This window comes from Scyliorhinus canicula, chromosome 18 (genome assembly GCF_902713615.1).
Source record: "Scyliorhinus canicula chromosome 18, sScyCan1.1, whole genome shotgun sequence".
In the NCBI taxonomy this organism is placed as follows: Eukaryota; Metazoa; Chordata; class Chondrichthyes; order Carcharhiniformes; family Scyliorhinidae; genus Scyliorhinus; species Scyliorhinus canicula.
In genome coordinates, this window is record NC_052163.1 from 74008690 (window position 1) to 74036135 (window position 27446).

General features: G+C 50.8%; 1 protein-coding gene across 1 annotated transcript in view; it reads left to right on the forward strand.

The window, feature by feature from the left end:
* Nucleotides 1-10730, forward strand: part of LOC119953372 (lipoprotein lipase-like) — a 67887-nt gene extending 57157 nt beyond the window's left edge. The window contains exons 8-10 of the mRNA XM_038777567.1: nt 5660-5899; nt 7109-7210; nt 8322-10730. Coding sequence (XP_038633495.1) covers nt 5660-5899; nt 7109-7210; nt 8322-8343 — 364 coding nt within the window. The 3' untranslated portion in view covers nt 8344-10730. The remainder of the gene's footprint in view (nt 1-5659; nt 5900-7108; nt 7211-8321) is intronic.
* The last annotated feature ends 16716 nt before the right edge of the window (nt 10731-27446 follow it).

The following is a 27446-nucleotide window of genomic DNA, read 5'->3' on the forward strand; positions in this document are numbered from 1 at the left end:
GAGTAACTGAGAGACAGACAGACAGCAGAGTAACTGAGAGACAGACAGCAGAGTAACTGAGAGACAGACAGACAGCAGAGTAACTGAGAGACAGGCAGACAGCAGAGTGACTGAGAGACAGACAGCAGAGTGACTGAGAGACAGACAGCAGAGTGACTGAGAGACAGACAGACAGCAGAGTAACTGAGAGACAGACAGACAGCAGAGTGACTGAGAGACAGACAGACAGCAGAGTGACTGAGAGACAGACAGCAGAGTGACTGAGAGACAGACAGACAGCAGAGTAACTGAGAGACAGACAGACAGCAGAGTAACTGAGAGACAGACAGACAGCAGAGTAACTGAGAGACAGACAGCAGAGTAACTGAGAGACAGACAGCAGAGTAACTGAGAGACAGTCAGACAGCAGAGTGACTGAGAGACAGACAGCAGAGTAACTGAGAGACAGACAGACAGGCAGCAGAGTAACTGAGAGACAGACAGACAGCAGAGTGACTGAGAGACAGACAGCAGAGTGACTGAGAGACAGACAGCAGAGTAACTGAGAGACAGACAGCAGAGTAACTGAGAGACAGACAGACAGCAGAGTGACTGAGAGACAGACAGCAGAGTAACTGAGAGACAGACAGACAGGCAGCAGAGTAACTGAGAGACAGACAGACAGACAGCAGAGTAACTGAGAGACAGACAGCAGAGTGACTGAGAGACAGACAGCAGAGTAACTGAGAGACAGACAGCAGAGTAACTGAGAGACAGACAGACAGCAGCAAAGTAAATGAGAGACAGACAGACAGGCAGCAGAGTAACTGAGAGACAGACAGACAGACAGCAGAGTAACTGAGAGACAGACAGCAGAGTGACTGAGAGACAGACAGCAGAGTAACTGAGAGACAGACAGCAGAGTAACTGAGAGACAGACAGCAGAGTAACTGAGAGACAGACAGACAGCAGAGTGACTGAGAGACAGACAGCAGAGTAACTGAGAGACAGACAGATAGCAGAGTGACTGAGAGACAGACAGCAGAGTAACTGAGAGACAGACAGCAGAGTAACTGAGAGACAGACAGATAGCAGAATGACTGAGAGACAGACAGATAGCAGAGTAACTGAGAGACAGACAGCAGAGTGACTGAGAGACAGACAGCAGAGTAACTGAGAGACAGACAGACAGCAGAGTAACTGAGAGATAGACTGACAGCAGAGTAACTGAGAGACAGACAGACAGACAGCAGAGTGACTGAGAGACAGACAGCAGAGTAACTTAGAGACAGACAGACAGCAGAGTGACTGAGAGACAGACAGACAGCAGAGTAACTGAGAGACAGACAGACAGACAGCAGAGTAACTGAGAGACAGACAGACAGCAGAGTAACTGAGAGACAGACAGACAGCAGAGTGACTGAGAGACAGACAGACAGACAGCAGAGTGACTGAGAGACAGACAGACAGCAGAGTGACTGAGAGACAGACAGCAGAGTAACTGAGAGACAGACAGACAGCAGAGTGACTGAGAGACAGACAGCAGAGTGACTGAGAGACAGACAGACAGCAGAGTGACTGAGTGACAGACAGCAGAGTGACTGAGAGACAGACAGACAGCAGAGTGACTGAGTGACAGACAGCAGAGTAACTGAGAGACAGACAGACAGCAGAGTAACTGAGAGACAGACAGACAGACAGCAGAGTGACTGAGAGACAGACAGCAGAGTAACTGAGAGACAGACAGCAGAGTAACTGAGAGACAGACAGCAGAGTAACTGAGAGACAGACAGCAGAGTAACTGAGAGACAGACAGACAGCAGAGTAACTGAGAGACAGACAGACAGACAGCAGAGTGACTGAGAGACAGACAGACAGCATAGTGACTGAGAGACAGACAGCAGAGTGACTGAGAGACAGACAGACAGCAGAGTAACTGAGAGACAGACAAACAGCAGAGTAACTGAGAGACAGACAGACAGCAGAGTAACTGAGAGACAGACAGCAGAGTAACTGAGAGACAGACAGCAGAGTAACTGAGAGACAGACAGCAGAGTAACTGAGAGACAGACAGACAGCAGAGTAACTGAGAGACAGACAGCAGAGTAACTGAGAGACAGACAGCAGAGTAACTGAGAGACAGACAGACAGCAGAGTAACTGAGAGACAGACAGACAGCAGAGTAACTGAGAGACAGACAGACAGCAGAGTGACTGAGAGACAGACAGCAGAGTAACAGAGAGACAGACAGACAGGCAGCAGAGTAACTGAGAGACAGACAGACAGCAGAGTGACTGAGAGACAGACAGCAGAGTAACTGAGAGACAGACAGCAGAGTAACTGAGAGACAGACAGACAGCAGAGTGACTGAGAGACAGACAGCAGAGTAACTGAGAGACAGACAGACAGGCAGCAGAGTAACTGAGAGACAGACAGACAGACAGCAGAGTAACTGAGAGACAGACAGCAGAGTGACTGAGAGACAGACAGCAGAGTAACTGAGAGACAGACAGCAGAGTAACTGAGAGACAGACAGACAGCAGCAAAGTAACTGAGAGACAGACAGACAGGCAGCAGAGTAACTGAGAGACAGACAGACAGGCAGCAGAGTAACTGAGAGACAGACAGACAGACAGCAGAGTAACTGAGAAACAGACAGCAGAGTGACTGAGAGACAGACAGCAGAGTAACTGAGAGACAGACAGATAGCAGAGTGACTGAGAGACAGACAGCAGAGTAACTGAGAGACAGACAGCAGAGTAACTGAGAGACAGACAGATAGCAGAGTGACTGAGAGACAGACAGATAGCAGAGTAACTGAGAGACAGACAGCAGAGTGACTGAGAGACAGACAGCAGAGTAACTGAGAGACAGACAGACAGCAGAGTAACTGAGAGATAGACAGACAGCAGAGTAACTGAGAGACAGACAGACAGACAGCAGAGTGACTGAGAGACAGACAGCAGAGTAACTTAGAGACAGACAGACAGACAGCAGAGTGACTGAGAGACAGACAGACAGCAGAGTAACTGAGAGACAGACAGACAGACAGCAGAGTGACTGAGAGACAGACAGACAGCAGAGTAACTGAGAGACAGACAGCAGAGTAACTAAGAGACAGACAGACAGCAGAGTGACTGAGAGACAGACAGCAGAGTAACTGAGAGACAGACAGATAGCAGAGTAACTGAGAGACAGACAGCAGAGTAACTGAGAGACAGACAGCAGAGTAACTGAGAGACAGACAGACAGCAGAGTAACTGAGAGACAGACAGACAGACAGCAGAGTGACTGAGAGACAGACAGCAGAGTAACTGAGAGACAGACAGCAGAGTAACTGAGAGACAGACAGACAGCAGAGTGACTGAGAGACAGACAGCAGAGTAACTGAGAGACAGACAGATAGCAGAGTAACTGTGAGACAGACAGCAGAGTAACTGAGAGACAGACAGCAGAGTAACTGAGAGACAGACAGACAGCAGAGTAACTGAGAGACAGACAGACAGACAGCAGAGTGACTGAGAGACAGACAGACAGCAGAGTGACTGAGAGACAGACAGCAGAGTGACTGAGAGACAGACAGCAGAGTAACTGAGAGGCAGACAGTCAGCAGAGTAACTGAGAGGCAGACGGACAGACAGCAGAGTAACTGAGAGACAGACAGACAGCAGAGTAACTGAGAGATAGACAGGCAGCAGAGTAACTGAGAGGCAGACGGACAGACAGCAGAGTAACTGAGAGGCAGACAGCAGAGTAACTGAGAGACAGACAGACAGCAGAGTAACTGAGAGACAGACAGCAGAGTAACTGAGAGACAGACAGACAGCAGAGTAACTGAGAGACAGGCAGCAGAGTAACTGAGAGACAGACAGACAGCAGAGTAACTGAGAGACAGACAGGCAGCAGAGTAACTGAGAGACAGACAGACAGCAGAGTAACTGAGGGACCGACAGGCAGCAGAGTAACGGAGAGACAGACAGACAGACAGCAGAGTAACTGAGAGACAGACAGCAGAGTAACTGAGAGACAGACAGACAGACAGCAGAGTAACTGAGAGACAGATAGCACAGTAACTGAGAGACAGGCAGCAGAGTAACTGAGAGACAGACAGGCAGCAGAGTAACTGAGAGATAGACAGGCAGCAGAGTAACTGAGAGACAGACAGCAGAGTGACTGAGAGACAGACAGCAGAATAACTGAGAGACAGACAGCAGAGTAACTGAGAGACAGACAGCAGAGTAACTGAGAGACAGACAGGCAGCAGAGTAACTGTGATAAATATTAAGGCAGCACGGTGGCGCAGTGAGCTAGTCCTGTTGCCTCACGGCGTTAAAGTCCCAGGTTTAATTCCGGTTCTGGGTCACTGTCCATGTGGAATTTGCACATTCTCCCCGTGTTTGCATGGGTTTTGCCCCCATAGCTCAATAAACAAGATGTGCAGTGTGGGCGGATTGAACACGCTAAATTGCTCCTTAATTGGAAAAAAAATTGAATTGAGTACACTAAATGTTTGAAACAAAATAAGATTAAGGAGAATATTGCTGTACAGGTGAGCAGAGATATCCTGGAATTCCTATGGACTGAATCTATTTGGCTCAAGTCAAGAAGCTGTCGAGGTACTGTCACATTGCTGGGCATGGGAGATAGGTTACTAATTAATAGGAAAGACATAGGAGAAGCAATGTGAAAGGTAGGAGTGAGGGATTTCGATTATAATGCTACTTTTTGATTCACCCAGTCAAAATGGACATCCTCACATTATCTTCTATTTGCTAAATTTGTGTCCACTCATCTAACCTATCTATACCTTTCTTTATCTTACGTCCTCTTCACAAGTTACTTTCCTACCTATCTTTGTGTCATCAGCAAATTTGGCCACAATCCCTTCATGTAAATCATTTATGTAAATTATAAAGGGTTGAGGTCCGAGCACTGATCCCTGTGGCACACCCTGCTAATCAGAAAATGAGCTATTTAAACCAACTCTCTGTTCTTGAATATTCATTCCATACCGATATGTTACCCCCGACACCATGAGTTTTTATTTTCTGCAGCACCCTTTGATGTGACACCTTATTAAATGACTTCTGGAAAACTAAGTACAGTACATCCACCAGTTCCTTTTATCCACAGCACATGTGACTTCTTCAAACAACTCCGATAAAATTGGTTGAACATGATTTTCCTTTCACAAAACCATGTTGACTCTGTCCAATTACCTTGAATGTATCTAAGTGCCCTGCTATAGTTTCTTTAACAATAGCTTGGAACCATCTTCCCTGTGACAGATATACAGCTAACTAGTCCATTGTTCCTTTACTTGCCTCTCTAACTATTCCCAGTAACTCCTTTTTCTAGTTTTAATGTCTTCCCATATTCTCTGTCTTATCAAACCTTGTTTCTCTCCTCCCCCATTTCACATTCACAAAAACCATAACATTTCTAACTTCTCCCAGTCCTGGTGTAAGGTACCCAAAACATTAACTCTGTTTCTTTCCCCAATTGATACTGCCAGGCCTGTTGAGTATTTTAAGCATTTTCTGTTTTATTTTACTGCCATGTAATATCCTCTGGGAGCCTCAAAGTGCCTGTGCCACCCATCACACTGCACCCAAACTGCTGAATATTCCTTCTAGCAAAAGTTTACTTGTCTTCCCTTTTGGCCCACTCCTTTATTTAGTGTGGAGAGATTTACACCCAACAAGACCCATTCATTCCTGGTGGTGACTGAGGTGGACATTGGAGATCTGTTGATGATTAAGTTTAAATGGGAGTCCTCCTTAACCTGGAATTCACTGTGGAAAAGGATGAGGAGTTCTATCGCCTGGTACAAACTTCCACTCTGGACCCCCTCAATCACTTCCAACTTCGATATCCATGTGGACAGGATCCGGGTGAAGTGTGGAGAAACACAAAAAATGTAAGGCAGTTTGAACAAAACATTTTCTGGGCTGATTTGCTGTTCTTTAATTTTGTGTGAGAAAATATCAGCTTTGTCAGAGGTTCATTGAGCAGATGTCTTCATTCTGTTAAGATATAAGCAGTCGATTAAAGGGGATGCAGCGAAGATCATGAACTGTCTTCTCAGCACCGTGCCCTGGGAATCGTGGTATTATTGGTATTATCTTGTGTGACATAAATAGAATTATATTCAGCCCAACCAGTCTATCCCAGAGTTGATCCTCCAAACGAGTCTCGTCGCACCCCTCGTCATGAATATATCTTTCCATTCCTTGTTCCATCGTGTGATTACCTAGCTTCTTTTTAAATGCGTCGTTAACAGCACTGACTGTCATCCTCTCTGAATTACTCCAGCCATGTAGCTTTCATCCTTCCTTCTATAGAACAGTGGAGTATTTCAGCCCATTAACACCCAGCTCTTTATGCAGCCTCTGGGGAAGAATCGGTTAACCCATGGGAACAGTCTTCTCCTAAACATTGAGTGATGCCCAAGACCATCTGAGCTTCGGCTCATTGGCACTGCTGGGACGGAGGGAGGGCCTCTCATGCCCGAGGTGAGATTTTACAGGCCCTGTCAAGGCAAAGCCGGAAAATGCGGCGAGCCAGTCAAACCTCCATTGGCTTCGGCGAGGTCGCAAGATCCCGCCAGGGAACGGTTCTGTAAAACGTGCTGGCTGGATGTTGAGTTAGGTTTCCCTTACCCTCTCACACTCTGAGCAGCCGGTGGACTAACAGGAACTGTTTTTATTTGTATACAGTTAGGGATCTGTGCTGAATTTGTAATATGGGGCATTTCAAAGCAAAGGGTGGGTGCAGGCAACTTGAGCTATTGGAAGATTGGTGAATGCACTTGGTTTAACGTACATGTGAACATGAGGAACTCCGTGTTGGGACAATGTGAACAATGACCTGTCAACGGTCTTGAATCAGCATGTCCCACAGTGAGGCTCTGTACCACCCTGATTATCATTATATGGGGTACAGAATAATGCAGAATCCATAAGGGAAAATAATTTGTTAAATACGAGAAAAAAATGATTAGCATCAACTTTTGGATGCAAACGATTATTCGATAATGAGGTATTAAAAAAAGAAAGCAAATTTGAGTTGTGTTCCCATATGTAAAGCTGTTTGGCTTTCATCCATTGATTTGTCTCTGCCTCTCCAGGATGACGTTCTGTTTAAAGGATTCCTCGGCTGGAGTCTCCCCCTCTCAGGAAGTGACCCTAGTAAAATGTCCAGCCAGACTCAAGCTCACATCGACTGGGAGGTAAGGATGAGCAACTGACTCTCTGAACGTCATGCCCTCCTTCCATCTTTCCAAACACACATGCTGCCTCCTGCAGATGATCAGCTGGATGGGGGGGTCCATAGAACCTGAAGCTATCAACCCCCATCACTCTGTGTGAAGTCTGTGGCGATTATTACCAATACTCAGACACCCGGATGTTGACAGCACTCCGGCAGACAAATTGTGGTCTGAGGATTGCAGCAATTTAATTGTTTGACGGAACCTGCAAAACCCCGTCTGATGAAAGTGTGGCAGCATTTCAAATTCACCTTCTCCTTCAACAGACCGACAATTTGGACCCTATGGCCCATTTTTCCCTCCGACCTATGGGTGGGAAATGTCATGGAGAATGGTTTCTGTCCGCACCCCGCCTGCCACTTGTGGGATTTGTCATCAGAACCGAGTGAAGGTGATTGGTTGATGCCAGGAATGCGTTTCTAATGTAGTCTGCAGTGTGCGGTGCCAGAGCACCGTGTGTTCCTCGGGGGGGTGACTGTTTTGACAGAGCATTAGGTGCGTGAGGGAGGGGAATGAGAGAAGAGGAGCTTTGCCAAGTACAATCGATAATACGTAAAAGAAAAATGCTACTGCAGTGAGGCATCTCACCATTCAACATCTCAACAGCTATTACCAATGAATCATGAAGGCCATGCCACCCTTGCTACCCGCCTGAGGTGTGGTGATCCTCAGGTTAAATCACCACCAGTCAGCGCTTCCCCTCAAAGGGGAAAGCAGCCTATGGTCATCTGGGACTATGGCGACTTTACCTTTACTTTACCAAGGAACCATCTTAAAAACTTGTCAAGTGTCCATAGCTTTGTCACCAATCCATTCATGAGTTGAAGCTATAACCAATCAGAGACACACTGAGAGGTGAATGGAGCAGCTGCCATTAGCCCTTCTGCTGAGAGTTGTAGAGGTCCTGTCAGAGCAAGGACATTACAACACAGAATGAGGCCATTTGGTCCATTGTGTCCATGGTGGTGTAGACTAACAGACACAAATGACCCAGTTCGCAAGGAGGGCTGTGAAAGCCGACCGATGTCAATCTCTGTGTTGCTGATGTTGTGTTTATCCCTCCCTACTGCAGGCCCCACGTTCACAACCACTGAGAGGATCGATCGGTGATGTTTCTCTGGACCAAACCAGGGTGGCGAGCAAACATTCGCCCCTAATAAGACTCACCCTTTAGATTTTGCGTTTACTTTTTGAGACGGTATTTATTTGTATATATTGTAAAAGTACTGTAAAATATTCTGTACAATAGTTGCATACGATACTGTTTGTTAGATATTGCTTGTAATGCGATATTGCCAAAATAATTTAGATAATTTATGTGCTATGGTCTCCAAAGATATATAATGTACAGAACACTGGCTCCTCTGACCTCTTGTAATGTTAGAGTCTGCATTACACTGGCCCCTCCCACTTATTGTAATGGTAGAGTCTGCAGTACACTGGCCCCTCTCTCCTTTTGTAATGGTAGAGTCTGCAGTACACTGGCCCCTCCCTCCTGTTGTAATGTTAGAGTCTGCAGTACACTAGCCCCTCCCACTTATTGTAATGGTAGAGTCTGCAGTACACTGGCCCCTCTCTCCTGTTGTAATGGTAGAGTCTGCAGTACACTGGCCCCTCCCTCCTGTTGTAATGGTAGAGTCTGCAGTACACTGGCACCTCCCTCCTGTTGTAACAGTAGAGTCTGCAGTACACTGGCCCCTCCCTCCTGTTGTAATGGTAGAGTCTGCAGTATACTGGCCCCTCCCTCCTTTTGTAATGGTAGAGTCTGCAGTGCACTGGCCCTCCCATCTATTGCAATGAGAGTCTTCAGCGCACTGCACCCTCCTTTTGTAATGGTAGCGTCTGAAGTGCACTGGCACCTCCCACCTATTGTAATGATAGAGTCAGCAATGCACTGGTCCTCCCTCCTATTGTAATGGCAGAGTCTGCAGTACATTGGCACCACCCACCAATTTATAATGATAGAGTCTGCAATGCACTGGTTCTCCCTCCTATAGCAAGAGTCTCTAGCGCACTGGCACCTCCCACCTCTTTTAATGGTAGAGTCTACAGTGCACTGGACCTCCTGCTGTAATGGTGGTGTCTGTAGTTCACTGCCCCCCCCCCCCCCTCCTCCTGTTGTAACGGTAGAGTCTGAAGTGCACTGTCCCCTCCCTCCTGTTGTAATGGTAGCGTCTGCACTGCACTGGCTCCTCCCTCCTGTTGTAGTGGTAGAGTCTGCAGTGCATTGGCCCTCCCTCCTGTTGTAGTGGTAGAGTCTGCAGTGCATTGGCCCTCCCTCCTGTTGTAGTGGTAGAGTCTGCAGTGCATTGGCCCTCCCTCCTGTTGTAGTGGTAGAGTCTGCAGTGCATTGGCCCTCCCTCCTGTTGTAATAGTCGAGTCCTCTGCTGTCCCTCGGCAATGCTCGCAAACTTTCTTTGAAAATCTTTGATGAGAAAGCCACCCTCACTTTGGCTGGACGTTGAAAAGATGGATTTGGTGCTCCCTTGCGGGGCTGCTTTAAACTTGTGAAGGTTTCATAACTGAGGCTGAAGCAGAGTTTGTTGGGAAAAAAAGACAGAAAATGCTGGTCAATCTCAGCTGGTCTCACAGATTCTGCTAACATTTCGAGTTTGGGTGACACTTTGTCAAGGTTGAACCAGCTCACCCTGTTTAAACATCACCCCCTTAGCATAACCACAATTAAAACACAAGCTCCCCTGTTTTTTTTCCATCTTGGTGTGGCTGTCTTTTATATATGGACACGACTATAAACCTCAGCCTTACTTCAGTCTCCCCAGCAGTACCCCGTACCTCTGTTATAAGCACTTTACAGACTGCACATCGGGCCTCCCCAAGCTCCCATTTGATAGGTTACATCTGATGAAGGCAGCTGCTGATATGAGTCAGGAAGCGGAGCCTGAGTTTCCTGGTGTAAGGTTTGATTTGTATTCAATGAATGCTTTGTAAGCGAGTTTTATTGACCTGGCCTGCCCTCCATGTGGTTCAGTTAAAACAATGGATTTCAAAAGCTCCTCATACCAGATCCTAGTAAGAAGTCTTACAACACCAGGTTAAAGTCCACCATGTTTGTTTCAAACACTAGCTTTCGGAGCACTGAATTCACCTGAAGAAGGAGCAGTGCTCCGAAAGCTAGTGTTTGAAACAAACCTGTTGGACTTTAACCTGGTGTTGTAAGACTTCATACTGTGCTCACCCCAGTCCAACGCCGGCATCTCCACATCATGGCTACCAAGCCCTAGGCAAAGGGAAGACTGACAGACTGACACTGATGTGGAAGATTGTTGCTGGCCAAAGCACTGAGATATTGATGAGCATAACTGGAACCATATGTTCCTATGGTGACCAGGATATCTCAAACACAAGTTGATAGGAAGTAACATCATGTACAGGCATGAGGCCTTTTTATGTTGAGATCAATACGGTTGATGTAAGTATGTACAGATTCAATTTGCTTTAATAAACCTGCTGATTTAAACAACACTGTTGTCAATATTTGGAAATGTCAGTTGAATGGGCATTGGGTGGAGCAGGAAGATGGGGGATCATTCTTTCAACTTGAACAGGGAGATAAGAATTGTCTCACTGCAAAGAAGTCCTGACTGTGGCTGATCACAGACAGCAGCATCTCAGTGGAATAAACCCTCACGGGTCCCACGGGGATGACCCCATTGACCCCCCCCCCCCCCCCCCCATGGGAATATGAGCTTCCCCACTGATGGGCAGTGTGATCAAAAGCCTTACAAACCTGGCAGCCCCAGATTCAAAGACCTTTAATGAACTTGTCGCAAATCATTATGACCCTGAACCATCAGTGATCGTGCAGAGGTGCCAGTTCAACACAGTCGGGCAAACCCTGGGGGAATCAGTCACAGAATTCCTGACGCACCTTCGCAATCCGGCTGAGTATTATGACTATGGCCCATCCCACCGGAGATGTTGCGAGAACGCCGGGTGTGTGTGGCATTGATAACATGGCGATTCAACGGAAATTGTTGGAGGAACTGACCTTGGATTTAAAAAGGGTCACAGAATTGTCCATCTCTCTGTGTCCAGGAACTCCAGGGCAGCATGGATTTTCATGTAAATAGTGTGGTCACCTCCCACCCCCCCTCCATTCTAATGAGTAATGCTCCCAAGAGAAGGGCCTATGGGACCCTTTTGCCACCTGAGCAACATTGTTGGCAGACACATTGTCCAATAACCACCACAGCCCAATGATTCATCTCCTCTGAGGTCCAGGAGGAAGACTCACAATGGTGCTGCACTTGGAGTCAGAGGAGCTGTGATGGCCGGGGGCACCAGGTTCGACAGTGAACATGTCGCCCTGAGTGGGTGACACAACTACCCCGAGCCAGGGCTCTACATATTGCCCAGCCCAATGAGGGTGATTGCAGGCAGCTAAATTGCATTACGGCACCAAAGGCAGCCCCAATTATGATAACTCTCCAGGTGAAGGCCATCTGTTAGATATTTAAATAGATACAGGGGCTTCTGTCTCCATCATTGGACAGCAGACATTACGGAAACATTATTTGGGGATCCACCACGTGGGTCGAGAGGAAACGAACACACAACTGGCGATGTATACCGGAGAACCATTAACAATTATTGGGGCAACGGTAACCCCCGGTTACCTATGGACAACAATCAGTTCAACTGCCACTGATAATGGTGCAGTGGTCCAGACACAGGCGTCTGGGCCACGACTGGTTGTAAAGACTCCGCCTAAATTGGCAAAAAATCTTTAGAATGGGTACAGGTGGATTGTATGAAGTCCTGGGAAAATACCCGGAACTCTTCCAGGAAGGTCTATGGAAGATAAAGGGGCCAATGGCTAAAATGTACATTGACCCGATGCCTAATCCAAGTGTTTCAGGGCACGTCCAGTCGTGTGCACCCTGCTGTCAAAGGTGGATGACAAGCTGAGTTGGTTGGAGAACCTGGGGATTATTCATCTTGTCCAATTTACGGAATGGGTGGCACCAGTGGTCCCCGTGCTGAAGCTGGACAAGCCCGTCCTCTTGTACGGCGACTATAAAATGATGGTCAACAAGGCCTCCCATTTAGACTGGTGCCCCATTCCACATGTGGAAGACCATAAGCGAAGTTGGCTGGGGCCATTCTTTCATGAAGCTGGACATGAGCCACGTTGGTGTTGGACAAGGCACCCAGGAAATACATAACCATTAACATCCACAGGGATTGTACGAGTATACCCAATTCCCATTTGGGGTGTTGTTCAAGCAGGCTATGTAAAGCATTCTTCAAGGGCTCCCAGGGTGGGTCTCTACTGGACAATGTGTTGATTACAGGAGCCTCTGAGGAGGAACACCTAGACAGCCTAGAATATGTCCTCCACCGATTCACAGAAGTAGGTGTCTGCCTGAAAAGAGGCAAGTGTATCTTCCAGACGAGAGATGTCATGCACCTGGCATACCTGGTTGACAAAGACGGGTTGCACTTGGTAGAAGGAAAAGTCCGAGCCATAAAGTGGGCCTCAAACTAGAGAATCTGACAGAACTAAGGTCATTCCTCGGGCTTGTTAACTATTATAGAAAATGCATTCGATATCTGGCAACCATACTGGCGCCTCTACATGGGCATTTGAAGAACCACCAAAAATGGGCATGGAAACCACCAGAAGAAGAGGAAATTGCCAAAGTAAAATGGCAGCTATAATCATCCAGGCTACTGTCACCATGACACTTACCGCTGATACATACGTGCAACGCCTCCCCATAAGGCATAGGAGCAGTGTTCTTCTGATGGGACAGAGCGGCCAATAGCCTACAGCGGGGACAATGGGACAGAGTGGCAGATAGCATATAGCGGGGTCAATGGGACACTGCGGCCAATAGCCTATAGCGGGGACAATGGGACAGAGCGGCCAATAGCCTATAGCGGGGACAATGGGACAGAGCGGCCAATAGCCTATAGCGGGGACAATGGGACAGAGCGGCCAATAGCCTATAGCGGGGACAATGGGACAGAGCGGCCAATAGCATATAGCGGGGACAATGGGACAGCGGCCAATAGCCTATAGCGGGGACAATGGGACAGAGCGGCCAATAGCCTATAGCGGGGACAATGGGACAGAGCGGCCAATAGCCTATAGCGGGGACAATGGGAGAGAGCGGCCAATAGCATATAGCGGGGACAATGGGACACTGCAGCCAATAGCCAATAGCGGGGACGATGGGAGAGCGCGGCTAATAGCCTATAGCAAGGACGATGGGACACAGCGGCTGACAGCCTATAGCGGGGACAATGGGACACTGCAGCCAATAGCCTATAGCGGGGACAATGGGACAGAGCGGCCGACAGCCTATAGCGGGGGTGATGGGACAGAGCGGCCAATAGCCTATAGCGGGGACGATGGGACAGAGTGGCAGATAGCCTATAGCGGGGATGATGGGACAGAGCAGCCGATAGCCTATAGCGGGGATGATGGGACAGAGCAGCCGATAGCCTATAGCGGGGATGATGGGACAGAGCAGCCGATAGCCTATAGCGGGGACGATGGGACAGAGTGGCCGATAGCCTATAGCGGGGGTGATGGGACAGAGCGGCCGACAGCCTATAGCGGGGACAATGGGACAGAGCGGCGGATAGCCTATAGCGGGGACGATGGGACAGAGCGGCCGACAGCCTATAGCGGGGATGATGGGACAGAGCGGCCGACAGCCTATAGCGGGGACGATGGGACAGAGCGGCCGACAGCCTATAGCGGGGATGATGGGACAGAACGGCCGATAGCCTATAGCGGGGACAATGGGACAGAGCGGCCGATAGCCTATAGCGGGGATGATGGGAGAGCGCGGCCGATAGCCTATAGCGGGGACAATGGGACAGAGCGGCCTATAGCCAATAGCGGGGACGATGGGACAGAGCGGCCAATAGCATATAGCGGGGACAATGGGACAGAGCGGCCTATAGCCAATAGCGGGGACGATGGGACACTGCAGCCTATAGCCTATAGCGGGGACGATGGGACAGAGCGGCCAATAGCCTATAGCGGGGACGATGTGACAGAGTGGCAGATAGCCTATAGCGGGGATGATGGGACAGAGCAGCCGATAGCCTATAGCGGGGATGATGGGACAGAGCAGCCGATAGCCTATAGCGGGGATGATGGGACAGAGCAGCCGATAGCCTATAGCGGGGATGATGGGACAGAGCAGCCGATAGCCTATAGCGGGGATGATGGGACAGAGCAGCCGATAGCCTATAGCGGGGACGATGGGACAGAGCGGCCGATAGCCTATAGCGGGGGTGATGGGACAGAGCGGCCGACAGCCTATAGCGGGGACAATGGGACAGAGCGGCGGATAGCCTATAGCGGGGACGATGGGACAGAGCGGCCGACAGCCTATAGCGGGGATGATGGGACAGAGCGGCCGACAGCCTATAGCGGGGACGATGGGACAGAGCGGCCGACAGCCTATAGCGGGGATGATGGGATAGAACGGCCGATAGCCTATAGCGGGAACTATGGGACAGAGCGGCCGATAGCCTATAGCGGGGACAATGGGACAGAGCGGCCGACAGCCTATAGCGGGGACAATGGGACAGAGCGGCCGATAGCCTATAGCGGGGGGATGGGACAGAGTGGCCGATAGCCTATAGCAGGGACGATGGGACAGAGCGGCCGACAGCCTATAGCAGGGACGATGGGACAGAGCGGCCGACAGCCTATAGAGGGGATGATGGGACAGAGCGGCCGATAGCCTATAGCGGGGATGATGGGACAGAGCGGCCAATAGCCTATAGCGGGGATGATGGGACAGAGCGGCCAATAGCCTATAGAGGGGATGATGGGACAGAGCGGCCGACAGCCTATAGCGGGGATGATGGGACAGAGCGGCCAATAGCCGATAGCGGGGACAAAGGGACAGAGCGGCAGATGCCTATAAAGGGGAGATGGGACCGAGCGCCCGACAGCCTATAGCGGGGATGATGGGACAGAGCGGCCGATAGCCTATAGCGGGGATGATGGGACAGAGTGGCCGATAGCCTATAGCGGGGATGATGGGACAGAGCGGCCGATAGCCTATAGCGGGGAGATGTGACAGAGCGGCCGGCAGCCTATAGCGGGGACGGCGGGACAGAGCGGCGGATAGCCTATAGCGGGGATGATGGGACAGAGCAGCCGATAGCCTATAGCGGGGATGATGGGACAGAGCGGCCGATAGCCTATAGCGGGGACAATGGGACAGAGCGGCCGACAGCCTATAGCGGGGATGATGGGACAGAGCGGCCGATAGCCTATAGCGGGGATGATGGGACAGAGCGGCCGATAGCCTATAGCGGGGATGATGGGACAGAGCGGCCGATAGCCTATAGCGGGGATGATGGGACAGAGCGGCCGATAGCCTATAGCGGGGACGGCGGGACAGAGCGGCCGACAGCCTATAGCGGGGGCGATGGGACAGAGCGGCCGATAGCCTATAGCGGGGATGATGGGACAGAGTGGCCGATAGCCTATAGCGGGGAGATGTGGCAGAGCGGCCGATAGCCTACAGCGGGGAGATGTGACAGAGCGGCCGACAGCCTATAGCGGGGACGGCGGGACAGAGCGGCCGATAGCCTATAGCGGGGAAATGGGACAGAGCGGCCGATAGCCTATAGCGGGGAGATGTGACAGAGCGGCCGACAGCCTATAGCGGGGACGGCGGGACAGAGCGGCGGATAGCCTATAGCGGGGATGATGGGACAGAGCGGCCGATAGCCTATAGCGGGGACAATGGGACAGAGCGGCCGACAGCCTATAGCGGGATTGATGGGACAGAGCGGCCGATAGCCTATAGCGGGGATGATGGGACAGAGCGGCCGATAGCCTATAGCGGGGATGATGGGACAGAGCGGCCGATAGCCTATAGCGGGGATGATGGGACAGAGCGGCCGACAGCCTATAGCGGGGAGATGGGACAGAGTGGCCGATAGCCTATAGCGGGGACGGCGGGACAGAGCGGCCGACAGCCTATAGCGGGGGCGATGGGACAGAGCGGCCAATAGCCTATAGCGGGGACGGCGGGACAGAGCGGCCGATAGCCTATAGCGGGGAGATAAGAACATAAGAACAAAAGAACATAAGAACTAGGAGCAGGAGTAGGCCATCTGGCCCCTCGAGCCTGCTCCGCCATTCAATGAGATCATGGCTGATCTTTTGTGGACTCAGCTCCACTTTCCGGCCCGAACACCATAACCCTTAATCCCTTTATTCTTCAAAAAACTATCTATCTTTACCTTAAAAACATGTAATGAATGAGCCTCAACTGCTTCACTGGGCAAGGAATTCCATAGATTCACAACCCTTTGGGTGAAGAAGTTCCTCCTAAACTCAGTCCTAAATCTACTTCCCCTTATTTTGAGGCTATGCCCCCTAGTTTTGCTGTCACCCGCCAGTGGAAACAACCTGCCCGCATCTATCCTATCTATTCCCTTCATAATTTTAAATGTTTCTATAAGATCCCCCCTCATCCTTCTAAATTCCAACGAGTACAGTCCCAGTCTACTCAACCTCTCCTCATAATCCAACCCCTTCAGCTCTGGGATTAACCTAGTGAATCTCCTCTGCACACCCTCCAGCGCCAGTACGTCCTTTCTCAAGTCAGGAGACCAAAACTGAACACAATACTCCAGGTGTGGCCGTACTAACACCTTATACAATTGCAACATAACCTCCCTAGTCTTAAACTCCATCCCTCTAGCAATGAAGGACAAAATTCCATTTGCCTTCTTAATCACCTGTTGCACTTGTAAACCAACCTTCTGTGACTCATGCACTAGCACACCCAAGTCTCTCTGAACAGCGGCATGCTTTAATATTTTATCGTTTAAATAATAATCCCGTTTGCTGTTATTCCTACCAAAATGGATAACCTTACATTTGTCAACATTGTATTCCATCTGCCAGACCCGAGCCCATTCACTTAACCTATCCAAATCCCTCTGCAGACTTCCAGTATCCTCTGCACTTTTCGCTTTACCACTCATCTTAGTGTCATCTGCAAACTTGGACACATTGCCCTTGGTCCCCAACTCCAAATCATCAATGTAAATTGTGAACAATTGTGGGCCCAACACGGATCCCTGAGGGACACCACTAGCTACTGATTGCCAACCAGAGAAACACCCATTTATCCCAACTCTTTGCTTTCTATTAATTAACCAATCCTCTATCCATGCTACTACTTTACCCTTAATGCCATGCATCTTTATCTTATGCAGCAACCTTTTGTGTGGCACCTTGTCAAAGGCTTTCTGGAAATCCAGATATACCACATCCATCGGCTCCCCGTTATCTACTGCACTGGTAATGTCCTCAAAAAATTCCACTAAATTAGTTAGGCATGACCTGCCTTTAACGAACCCATGCTGCGTCTGCCCAATGGGACAATTTCTATCCAGATGCCTCGCAATTTCTTCCTTGATGATAGATTCCAGCATCTTCCCTATTACCGAAGTTAAACTCACTGGCCTATAATTTCCTGTTTTCTGCCTACCTCCTTTTTTAAACAGTGGCGTCACGTTTGCTAATTTCCAATCCACCGGGACCACCCCAGAGTATAGTGAATTTCGGTAAATTATCACTAGTGCATCTGCAATTTCCCTAGCCATCTCTTTTAGTACTCTGGGATGCATTCCATCAGGGCCAGGAGACTTGCCTACCTTTAGCCCCATTAGCTTGCCCATCACTCCCTCCTTAGTGATAACAATCCTCTCAAGGTCCTCACCTGTCATAGCCTCATTTCTATCAGTCGCTGGCATGTTATTTGTGTCTTCCACTGTGAAGACCGACCCAAAAAACCTGTTCAGTTCCTCAGCCATTTCCTCATTTCCCATTATTAAAACTCCCTTCTCATCCTCTAAAGGACCAATATTTACCTTAGCCACTCTTTTTTGTCTTATATATTTGTAAAAACTTTTACTGTCTGTTTTTATATTCTGAGCAAGTTTACTCTCATACTCTATCTTACTCTTCTTTATAGCTTTTTTAGTAGCTTTCTGTTGCCCCCTAAAGATTTCCCAGTCCTCTAATCTCCCAGCAATCTTTGCCACTTTATATGCTTTTTCCTTCAATTTGATACTCTCCCTTATTTCCTTAGATATCCACGGTCGATTTTCCCTCTTTCTTTCGTCCTTCCTTTTTGTTGGTATAAACCTTTGCTGAGCACTGTAAAAAATCATTTGGAAGGTTCTCCACTGTTCCTCAACTGTTCCACCATAAAGTCTTAGCTCCCAGTCTACCTTAGCTAGTTCTTCTCTCATCCCCTTGTAATCTCCTTTGTTTAAACACAAAACACTAGTATTTGATTTTACTTTCTCACCCTCCATCTGTATTTTAAATTCCACCATATTGTGATCGCTCCTTCCGAGAGGATCCCTAACTATGAGATCATGAATCAATCCTGTCTCATTACACAGGACAAGATCTAGGACCGCTTGTTCCCTCGTAGGTTCCATTACATACTGTTCTAGGAAACTATCGCGTATACATTCTATAAACTCCTCCTCACGGTTGCCTTGACCGACCTGGTTAAACCAATCGACATGTAGATTAAAATCCCCCATGATAACTGCTGTACTATTTCTACATGCATCAGTTATTTCTTTGTTTATTGCCTGCCCCACCATCTCGTTACTATTTGGTGGCCGATAGACTACTCCTATCAGTGACTTTTTCGCCTTACTATTCCTGATTTCCACCCAAATGGATTCAACCTTATCCTCCATAGCACCGATGTCATCCCTTACTATTGCCCGGATGTCATCCTTAAATAACAGAGCAACACCACCTCCCTTACCATCCACTCTGTCCTTCCGAATAGTTTGATACCCTCGGATATTTAACTCCCAGTCGTGACCATCCTTTAACCATGTTTCAGTAATGGCCTCTAAATCATAGTCATTTACGATGATTTGTGCCACCAACTCATTTACTTTATTCCGAATACTACGAGCATTCAGGTAAAGTACACTTATGTTGGTTTTTTTACCTCTGTTTTGAATCTTAACATCTCCAGTTTTATCCCTTTTGTTATTACTGGGCCTATTCACTGTGCTCCCCTCAGTCACTGTACCTTGTACTGTCACCCTTATGGATTTCTGACTATGTCTTCTCTGCCTTGCACTTTTCCCCTTACTTCCTTTTGTTTCTGTCCCTGTTTTACTACCTTCCAACTTCCAGCATTGGTTCCCATCCCCCTGCCACATTAGTTTAAACCCTCCCCAACAGCTCTAGAAAACACCCCCCCTAGGACATCGGTTCCAGTCCTGCCCAAGTGCAGACCGTCCGGTTTGTACTGGTCCCACCTCCCCCAGAACCGGTCCCAATGCCCCAGGAATTTGAATCCCTCCCTCTTGCACCATCTCTCGAGCCACGCATTCATCCTATCTATCCTGACATTCCTACTCTGACTAGCTCGTGGCACTGGTAGCAATCCTGAGATTACTACCTTTGAGGTCCTACTTTTTAGTTTAACTCCTAACTCCCTGAATTCCGCTTGTAGGACCTCATCCCGTTTTTTACCTATATCGTTGGTGCCTATGTGCACCACGACAGCTGGCTGTTCACCCTCCCCCCCCCAGAATGTCCTGCAGCCGCTCCGAGACATCCTTGACCCTTGCACCAGGGAGGCAACATACCATCCTGGAGTCTCGATTGCGTCCACAGAACCGCCTGTCTATTCCCCTTACGATCGAGTCCCCTATCACTATAGCCCTGCCATTTTTCTTCCTGCCCTGCTGTGCAGCAGAGCCAGCCACGGTGCCATGAACCTGGCTGCTGCTGCCTTCCCCTGGTGAGCCATCTCCCTCAACAGTATCCAAAGCGGTATATCTGTTTTGCAGGGAGATGACCGCAGGGGACACCTGCACTGCCTTCCTACTCTTGCTCTTTCTTTTGGTCACCCATTTTCTATCTCCCTCAGTAACCTTCACCTGCGGTGTGACCAACTCGCTAAACGTGCTATCCACGACCTCCTCAGCATCGCGGATGCTCCAAAGTGAGTCCATCCGCAGCTCCAGAGCCGTCAAGCGGTCTAACAAGAGCTGCAACTGAACACACTTCTTGCACGTGAAGGAGCCAGGGACAGTGGACGTGTCCCTGAGCTCCCACATCGCACACGAGGAGCATGACACGGGTCTGGGATCTCCTGCCATGTCTTAAACCCTTGGTAAACTTAAACAACTAGAATTTCAAAGTAAAAATAAATAAATTAGACAATGAAAAGAAAAAGAGAGACTACTTACCAGTCACTTACCAGGGTTAAAAAGCACCTCCTCACACTCTGCACCGAATTACCTCACTGCACCAAATTACCAAGTTTAAATCCTATAGCGGGGACGGCGGGACAGAGTGGCCGATAGCCTATAGCGGGGACGGCGGGACAGAGTGGCCGATAGCCTATAGCGGGGACGGCGGGACAGAGCGGCCGATAGCCTATAGTGGGGACGGCGGGACAGAGCGGCCGATAGCCTATAGCGGGGACGGCGGGACAGAGCGGCCGATAGCCTATAGCGGGGAGATGGGACAGAGTGGCCGATAGCCTATAGCGGGGACGGCGGGACAGAGCGGCCGACAGCCTATAGCGGGGATGATGGGACAGAGCGGCCGATAGCCTATAGCAGGGAGATGTGACAGAGCGGCCGATAGCCTATAGCGGGGATGATGGGACAGAGCGGCCGATAGCCTATAGCGGGGACAATGGGACAGAGCGGCCGATAGCCTATAGCGGGGATGATGGGACAGAGCGGCCGATAGCCTATAGCGGGGAAATGGGAGAGAGCGGCCGATAGCCTATAGCGGGGGCGATGGGACAGAGCGGCCGATAGCCTATAGCGGGGGCGATGGGACAGAGCGGCCGACAGCCTATAGCGGGAACTATGGGACAGAGCGGCCCATAGCCTATAGCGGGGACGATGGGACAGAGCGGCCGATAGCCTATAGCGGGGACGGCGGGACAGAGCGGCCGATAGCCTATAGAGGGGATGATGGGACAGAGCGGCCGACAGCCTATAGCGGGGAAATGGGACAGAGCGGCCGATAGCCTATAGCGGGGGCGATGGGACAGAGCGGCCGATAGCCTATAGCGGGGACGGCGGGACAGAGCGGCCGATAGCCTATAGCAGGGATGATGGGACAGATCGGCGGATAGCCTATAGCGGGGGTGATGGGGCAGAGCGGCCGATAGCCTATGGCGAGGATGATGGGACAGAGAGGCCGATAGCCTATAGCGGGGATGATGGGACAGATCGGCGGATAGCCTATAGCGGGGGTGATGGGGCAGAGCGGCCGATAGCCTATAGAGGGGATGATGGGACAGAGCGGCCGATAGCCTATGGCGAGGATGATGGGACAGAGAGGCCGATAGCCTATAGCGGGGATGATGGGCAGAGCTGCGGATAGCCTATAGCGGGGATGATGGGACATAGCGGCCGATAGCCTATAGCGGGGACGATGGGACAGAGCAGCCGACAGCCTATAGCGGGGATGATGGGACAGAGCGGCCGACAGCCTATAGCGGGGATGATGGGACATAGCGGCCGATAGCCTATAGCGGGGATGATGGGACAGAGCGGCCGACAGCCTATAGCAGGGACAGTGGGACAGAGCGGCCGATAGCCTATAGCGGGGGGATGGGACAGAGTGGCCGATAGCCTATAGCGGGGACAATGGGACAGAGCGGCCGACAGCCTATAGCGGGGACAATGGGACAGCGGCCAATAGCCTATAGCGGGGACAATGGGACAGAGCGGCCGATAGCCTATAGCGGGGATGATGGGACAGAGCGGCCGACAGCCTATAGCGGGGATGATGGGACATAGCGGCCGATAGCCTATAGCGGGGATGATGGGACAGAGCGGCCGATAGCCTATAGCAGGGATGATGGGCAGAGCTGCGGATAGCCTATAGCGGGGATGATGTGACAGAGCGGCCGATAGCCTATAGCAGGGATGATGGGACAGAGTGGCCGATAGCCTATAGCGGGGACGATGGGACAGAGCGGCCGACAGCCTATAGCGGGGAAAATGGGACAGAGCAGCCGACAGCCTATAGCGGGGATGATGGGACAGAGCGGCCGACAGCCTATAGCGGGGATGATGGGACAGAGCGGCCAATACCCTACAGCGGGGATGATGGGACAGAGTGGCCGATAGCCTATAGCGGGGATGATGGGACAGAGCGGCCGATAGCCTATAGCGGGGGCGATGGGACAGAGCGGCCGACAGCCTATAGCGGGGATGATGGGACAGAGCGGCCGATAGCCTATAGCGGGGATGATGGGACAGAGCGGCCGATAGCCTATAGCGGGGATGATGGGACAGAGCGGCCGATAGCCTATAACGGCGACAGAGACTTCCTCTGAATCTAGAGACAGAGAGGTATTTGGACTTTGGGTTGGGAGGTATGTAATAACCCTCACAAGACTCACTGGGATGACCCAATGAACCTCCCCGTGGGGCTCGTGGAATACGAGCTCCCTCGCTAATAGGTGGAGGTTGATAGAATGAACCGTTAAAAGCTGGCCTGGGTTGTGACCAGCATGATCGGTAGTCCCAGTTGGGGCCTAGGAGCTGTATGAACGCCTTTTCTTTTGGTTATAAATCAATCTCCGTTTGAATTCAGAGCGGCCGATAGCCTATAGCAGGGAAGATGGGACAGAGCGGCCGATAGCCTATAGCGGGGACAATGGGACAGAGTGGCCGATAGCCTATAGCAGGGACAATGGGACAGAGTGGCCGATAGCCTATAGCGGGGACAATGGGACAGAGTGGCCGATAGCCTATAGCGGGGGTGATGGGACAAAGTAGCCGACAGCCTATAGCGGGGAGATGGGACAGAGCGGCCGATAGCCTATAGCGGGAACTTTGGTACAGAGCGGCCGATAGCCTATAGCGGGAACTATGGGACAGGGTGGCCGATAGCCTATAGCGGGGATGATGGGACAGAGCGGCCGATAGCCTATAGCTGGAACTATGGGACAGAGCGGCCAATAGCCTATAGCGGGGATGATGGGCAGAGCTGCGGATAGCCTATGGCGAGGACGATGGGACAGAGCGGCCGATAGCCGAGAGAGGGGATGATGGGCAGAGCTGCGGATAGCCTATGGCGAGGATGATGGGACAGAGCGGCCGACAGCCTATGGCGAGGATGATGGGACAGAGCGGCCGATAGCCTATGGCGAGGATGATGGGACAGAGCGGCCGACAGCCTATGGCGAGGATGATGGGACAGAGCGGCCGACAGCCTATGGCGAGGATGATGGGACAGAGCGGCCGACAGCCTATAGCGGGGATGATGGGACAGAGCGGCAGATAGCCTATGTCGATCACTAGAAATACACAAGGGGTTAATGCAAATACGCTAAAACTAAGTAAACACTAGAGGGAGCACCAGAGACATCATGACACACAGACATTCAACCAACAGGTCAGTAAGATAGGACACGACCAATGGGCAGTCAAGACACTCAGAGATGACACTACCACAAGGGGGAAACCCATAAAAAAGGACAGGGCACACATGCTCTTTCTCATTTCCACAGGCGACACTCAGGGGAGGCACAGGGACAGATCGGAAGCATCACACCCACCAAGTGGCTTGGAGCAGACTGAGTTACTATAGCAAGATTGGCAGGAGAGTCAAACTCAAGTAGGAGAATTGTTAACTGTTCAATAAATGTGTTAAACCTATCTCCAAGTCTGAACGTTCCTTTGTCAGAGTATACATCAAGGAAGCAGCTTATGCTACATGAAGAAGCGTAACACAACATGGTTCCAGGATTGCCCTGTTAAATCTACGTAGTTCAACTCAAGATCCGTGACAACTAGCAACAGCACCCAGGCAAGATGTTCGAGATTGCGGTTCCACAGCAGCTTAGGTATCACGGCAATCTCAGTGCCAACTGGCATGCATTCAGGCAGAGATTTGAGATCTACCTGGTAGCCTCCGACCTGGATGGCGAGGCGGATGCAGAGAAAATAAAGCTTCTGCTCACCATTGTGGGTGCAAGTGCAGCAGAAATCTTCAAGACCTTCAAATACTCAAAAGGGCAAGACAAGAGAGACTTCCAGACAGTCCTGGACAAGTTTGAAGAATACTGCGCGGTAAACACAAGAGAGAACGGTAAAAGAGGCGCCAATACTCACCACGAGGCAAAGGAAGGCCTGCAAATGCAGAAAAAGGCAGTTTTGACTGGCAGCCATCTTGAGAAAGGAGCCACACATGCGCAGCTCTCCAGAAGACGTGAATGGGCAAAACAGTGCTTTGCGCAAACGCGAGAAGCTGCGCATGCGCAGTTGCGCCAAGAGCGCACAATAAAGGAACAGCGATTTGCCCATGCGCAGTTCCTATGCTCTATGTCACTGGCGTCATGATGTCAGAGGTCGTGGACCACACCCACTTAAAGGGGAAATGTCCCAAAATAGTGGGAAAAAAACTTGATGCCATAAAACACAATTCTTTCACCTGGCACGACAGCACAATTCCTGAACTTCGACCAGTAGCTGAAAGTAACCTCCGTAGAACCCTGCAACAAGCAGTTAGCACCGCCCAAAGAAATGATTTAGTCATTGAAGACTACGACTCAGACGATGATTTCATCATTGGATGTGGCAACCTCAGTACCAAATCCGAACCGCAACGAGATGTGTTGTACAGTGAAGAATCCGACACAGACGTAGAACATAGAACATAGAACAGTACAGCACAGAACAGGCCCTTCGGCCCTCGATGTTGTGCCGAGCCATGATCACCCTACTTAAACCCACGTAACCCGTATACCCGTAACCCAACAATCCCCCCATTAACATTACACTACGGGCAATTTATCATGGCCAATCCACCTAACCCGCACATCTTTGGACTGTGGGAGGAAACCGGAGCACCCGGAGGAAACCCACGCACACACGGGGAGGACGTGCAGACTCCACACAGACAGTGACCCAGCCGGGAATCGAACCTGGGACCCTGGAGCTGTGAAGCATTGATGCTAACCACCATGCTACCGTGAGACCCAAACAGTGGGAAAAAAACTTGAAGCCATGTTTTTGGAACTTGGAGCGTGGACGAGTTCTTCGGATTTGAGCCAGCATAGACGACATGCCGACCCATGAGTCCAGGATTCTGCTGTGGCCTGACACCAAGAGACAGAGAGAGGTACAAGCCCACAGAGAGCAGCCTGACACCAAGAGACAGAGAGAGGTACAAGCCCACAGAGAGCAGCCTGACACCAAGAGACAGAGAGAGGTACAAGCCCACAGAGAGCAGCCTGACACCAAGAGACAGAGAGAGGTACAAGCCCACAGAGAGCAGCCTGACGCCAAGAGACAGAGAGCGGTACAATCCCACAGAGAGCGGCCTGATGCCAAGAGACAGAGAGAGGTACAATCCCACAGAGAGCGGCCTGATGCCAAGAGACAGAGAGCGGTACAAGCCCACAGAGAGCGGCCTGATGCCAAGAGACAGAGAGCGGTACAATCCCACAGAGAGCGGCCTGATGCCAAGAGACAGAGAGCGGTACAATCCCACAGAGAGCGGCCTGATGCCAAGAGACAGAGAGAGGTACACGCCCACTGAGAGCAGCCTGATGCCAAGAGACAGAGAGCGGCCTGATGCCAAGAGACAGAGAGAGGTACAATCCCACAGAGAGCGGCCTGATGCCAAGAGACAGAGAGAGGTACAATCCCACAGAGAGCGGCCTGATGCCAAGAGACAGAGAGCGGTACAAGCCCACAGAGAGCGGCCTGATGCCAAGAGACAGAGAGCGGTACAATCCCACAGAGAGCGGCCTGATGCCAAGAGACAGAGAGCGGTACAATCCCACAGAGAGCGGCCTGATGCCAAGAGACAGAGAGAGGTACACGCCCACTGAGAGCAGCCTGATGCCAAGAGACAGAGAGCGGCCTGATGCCAAGAGACAGAGAGAGGTACAATCCCACAGAGAGCGGCCTGATGCCAAGAGACAGAGAGCGGTACAAGCCCACAGAGAGCGGCCTGATGCCAAGAGACAGAGAGCGGTACAAGCCCACAGAGAGCGGCCTGATGCCAAGAGACAGAGAGCGGTACAATCCCACAGAGAGCGGCCTGACACCAAGAGACAGAGAGCGGTACAAGCCCACAGAGAGCAGCCTGACGCCAAGAGACAGAGAGCGGTACTAGCCCACAGAGAGCGGCCTGATGCCAAGAGACAGAGAGCGGTACAATCCCACAGAGAGTGGCCTGATGCCAAGAGACAGAGAGAGGTACAATCCCACAGAGAGCGGCCTGACACCAAGAGACAGAGAGAGGTACTAGCCCACAGAGAGCAGCCTGATGCCAAGAGACAGAGAGAGGTACTAGCCCACAGAGAGCGGCCTGATGCCAAGAGGCAGAGAGAGGTACAAGCCCACAGAGAGTGGCCTGGCACCAAGAGACAGAGAGAGGTACTAGCCCACAGAGAGCAGCCTGACACCAAGAGACAGAGAGAGGTACAATCCCACAGAGAGTGGCCTGATGCCAAGAGACAGAGAGCGGCCTGATGCCAAGAGACAGAGAGAGGTACAAGCCCACAGAGAGCGGCCTGATGCCAAGAGACAGAGAGCGGTACTAGCCCACAGAGAGCGGCCTGATGCCAAGAGACAGAGAGAGGTACAATCCCACAGAGAGCGGCCTGATGCCAAGAGACAGAGAGAGGTACTAGCCCATAGAGAGCGGCCTGATGCCAAGAGACAGAGAGAGGTACAAGCCCATAGAGAGCAGCCTGACACCAAGAGACAGAGAGCGGTACAATCCCACAGAGAGTGGCCTGATGCCAAGAGACAGAGAGCGGCCTGATGCCAAGAGACAGAGAGAGGTACACGCCCACTGAGAGCAGCCTGATGCCAAGAGACAGAGAGCGGCCTGATGCCAAGAGACAGAGAGAGGTACAATCCCACAGAGAGCGGCCTGACACCAAGAGACAGAGAGAGGTACAATCCCACAGAGAGCGGCCTGACGCCAAGAGACAGAGAGCGGTACTAGCCCACAGAGAGCAGCCTGACGCCAAGAGACAGAGAGAGGTACTAGCCCACAGAGAGCGGCCTGATGCCAAGAGACAGAGAGAGGTACAAGCCCACAGAGAGCGGCCTGATGCCAAGAGACAGAGAGAGGTACAAGCCCACAGAGAGCGGCTTGACGCCAAGAGACAGAGAGCGGTACAATCCCACAGAG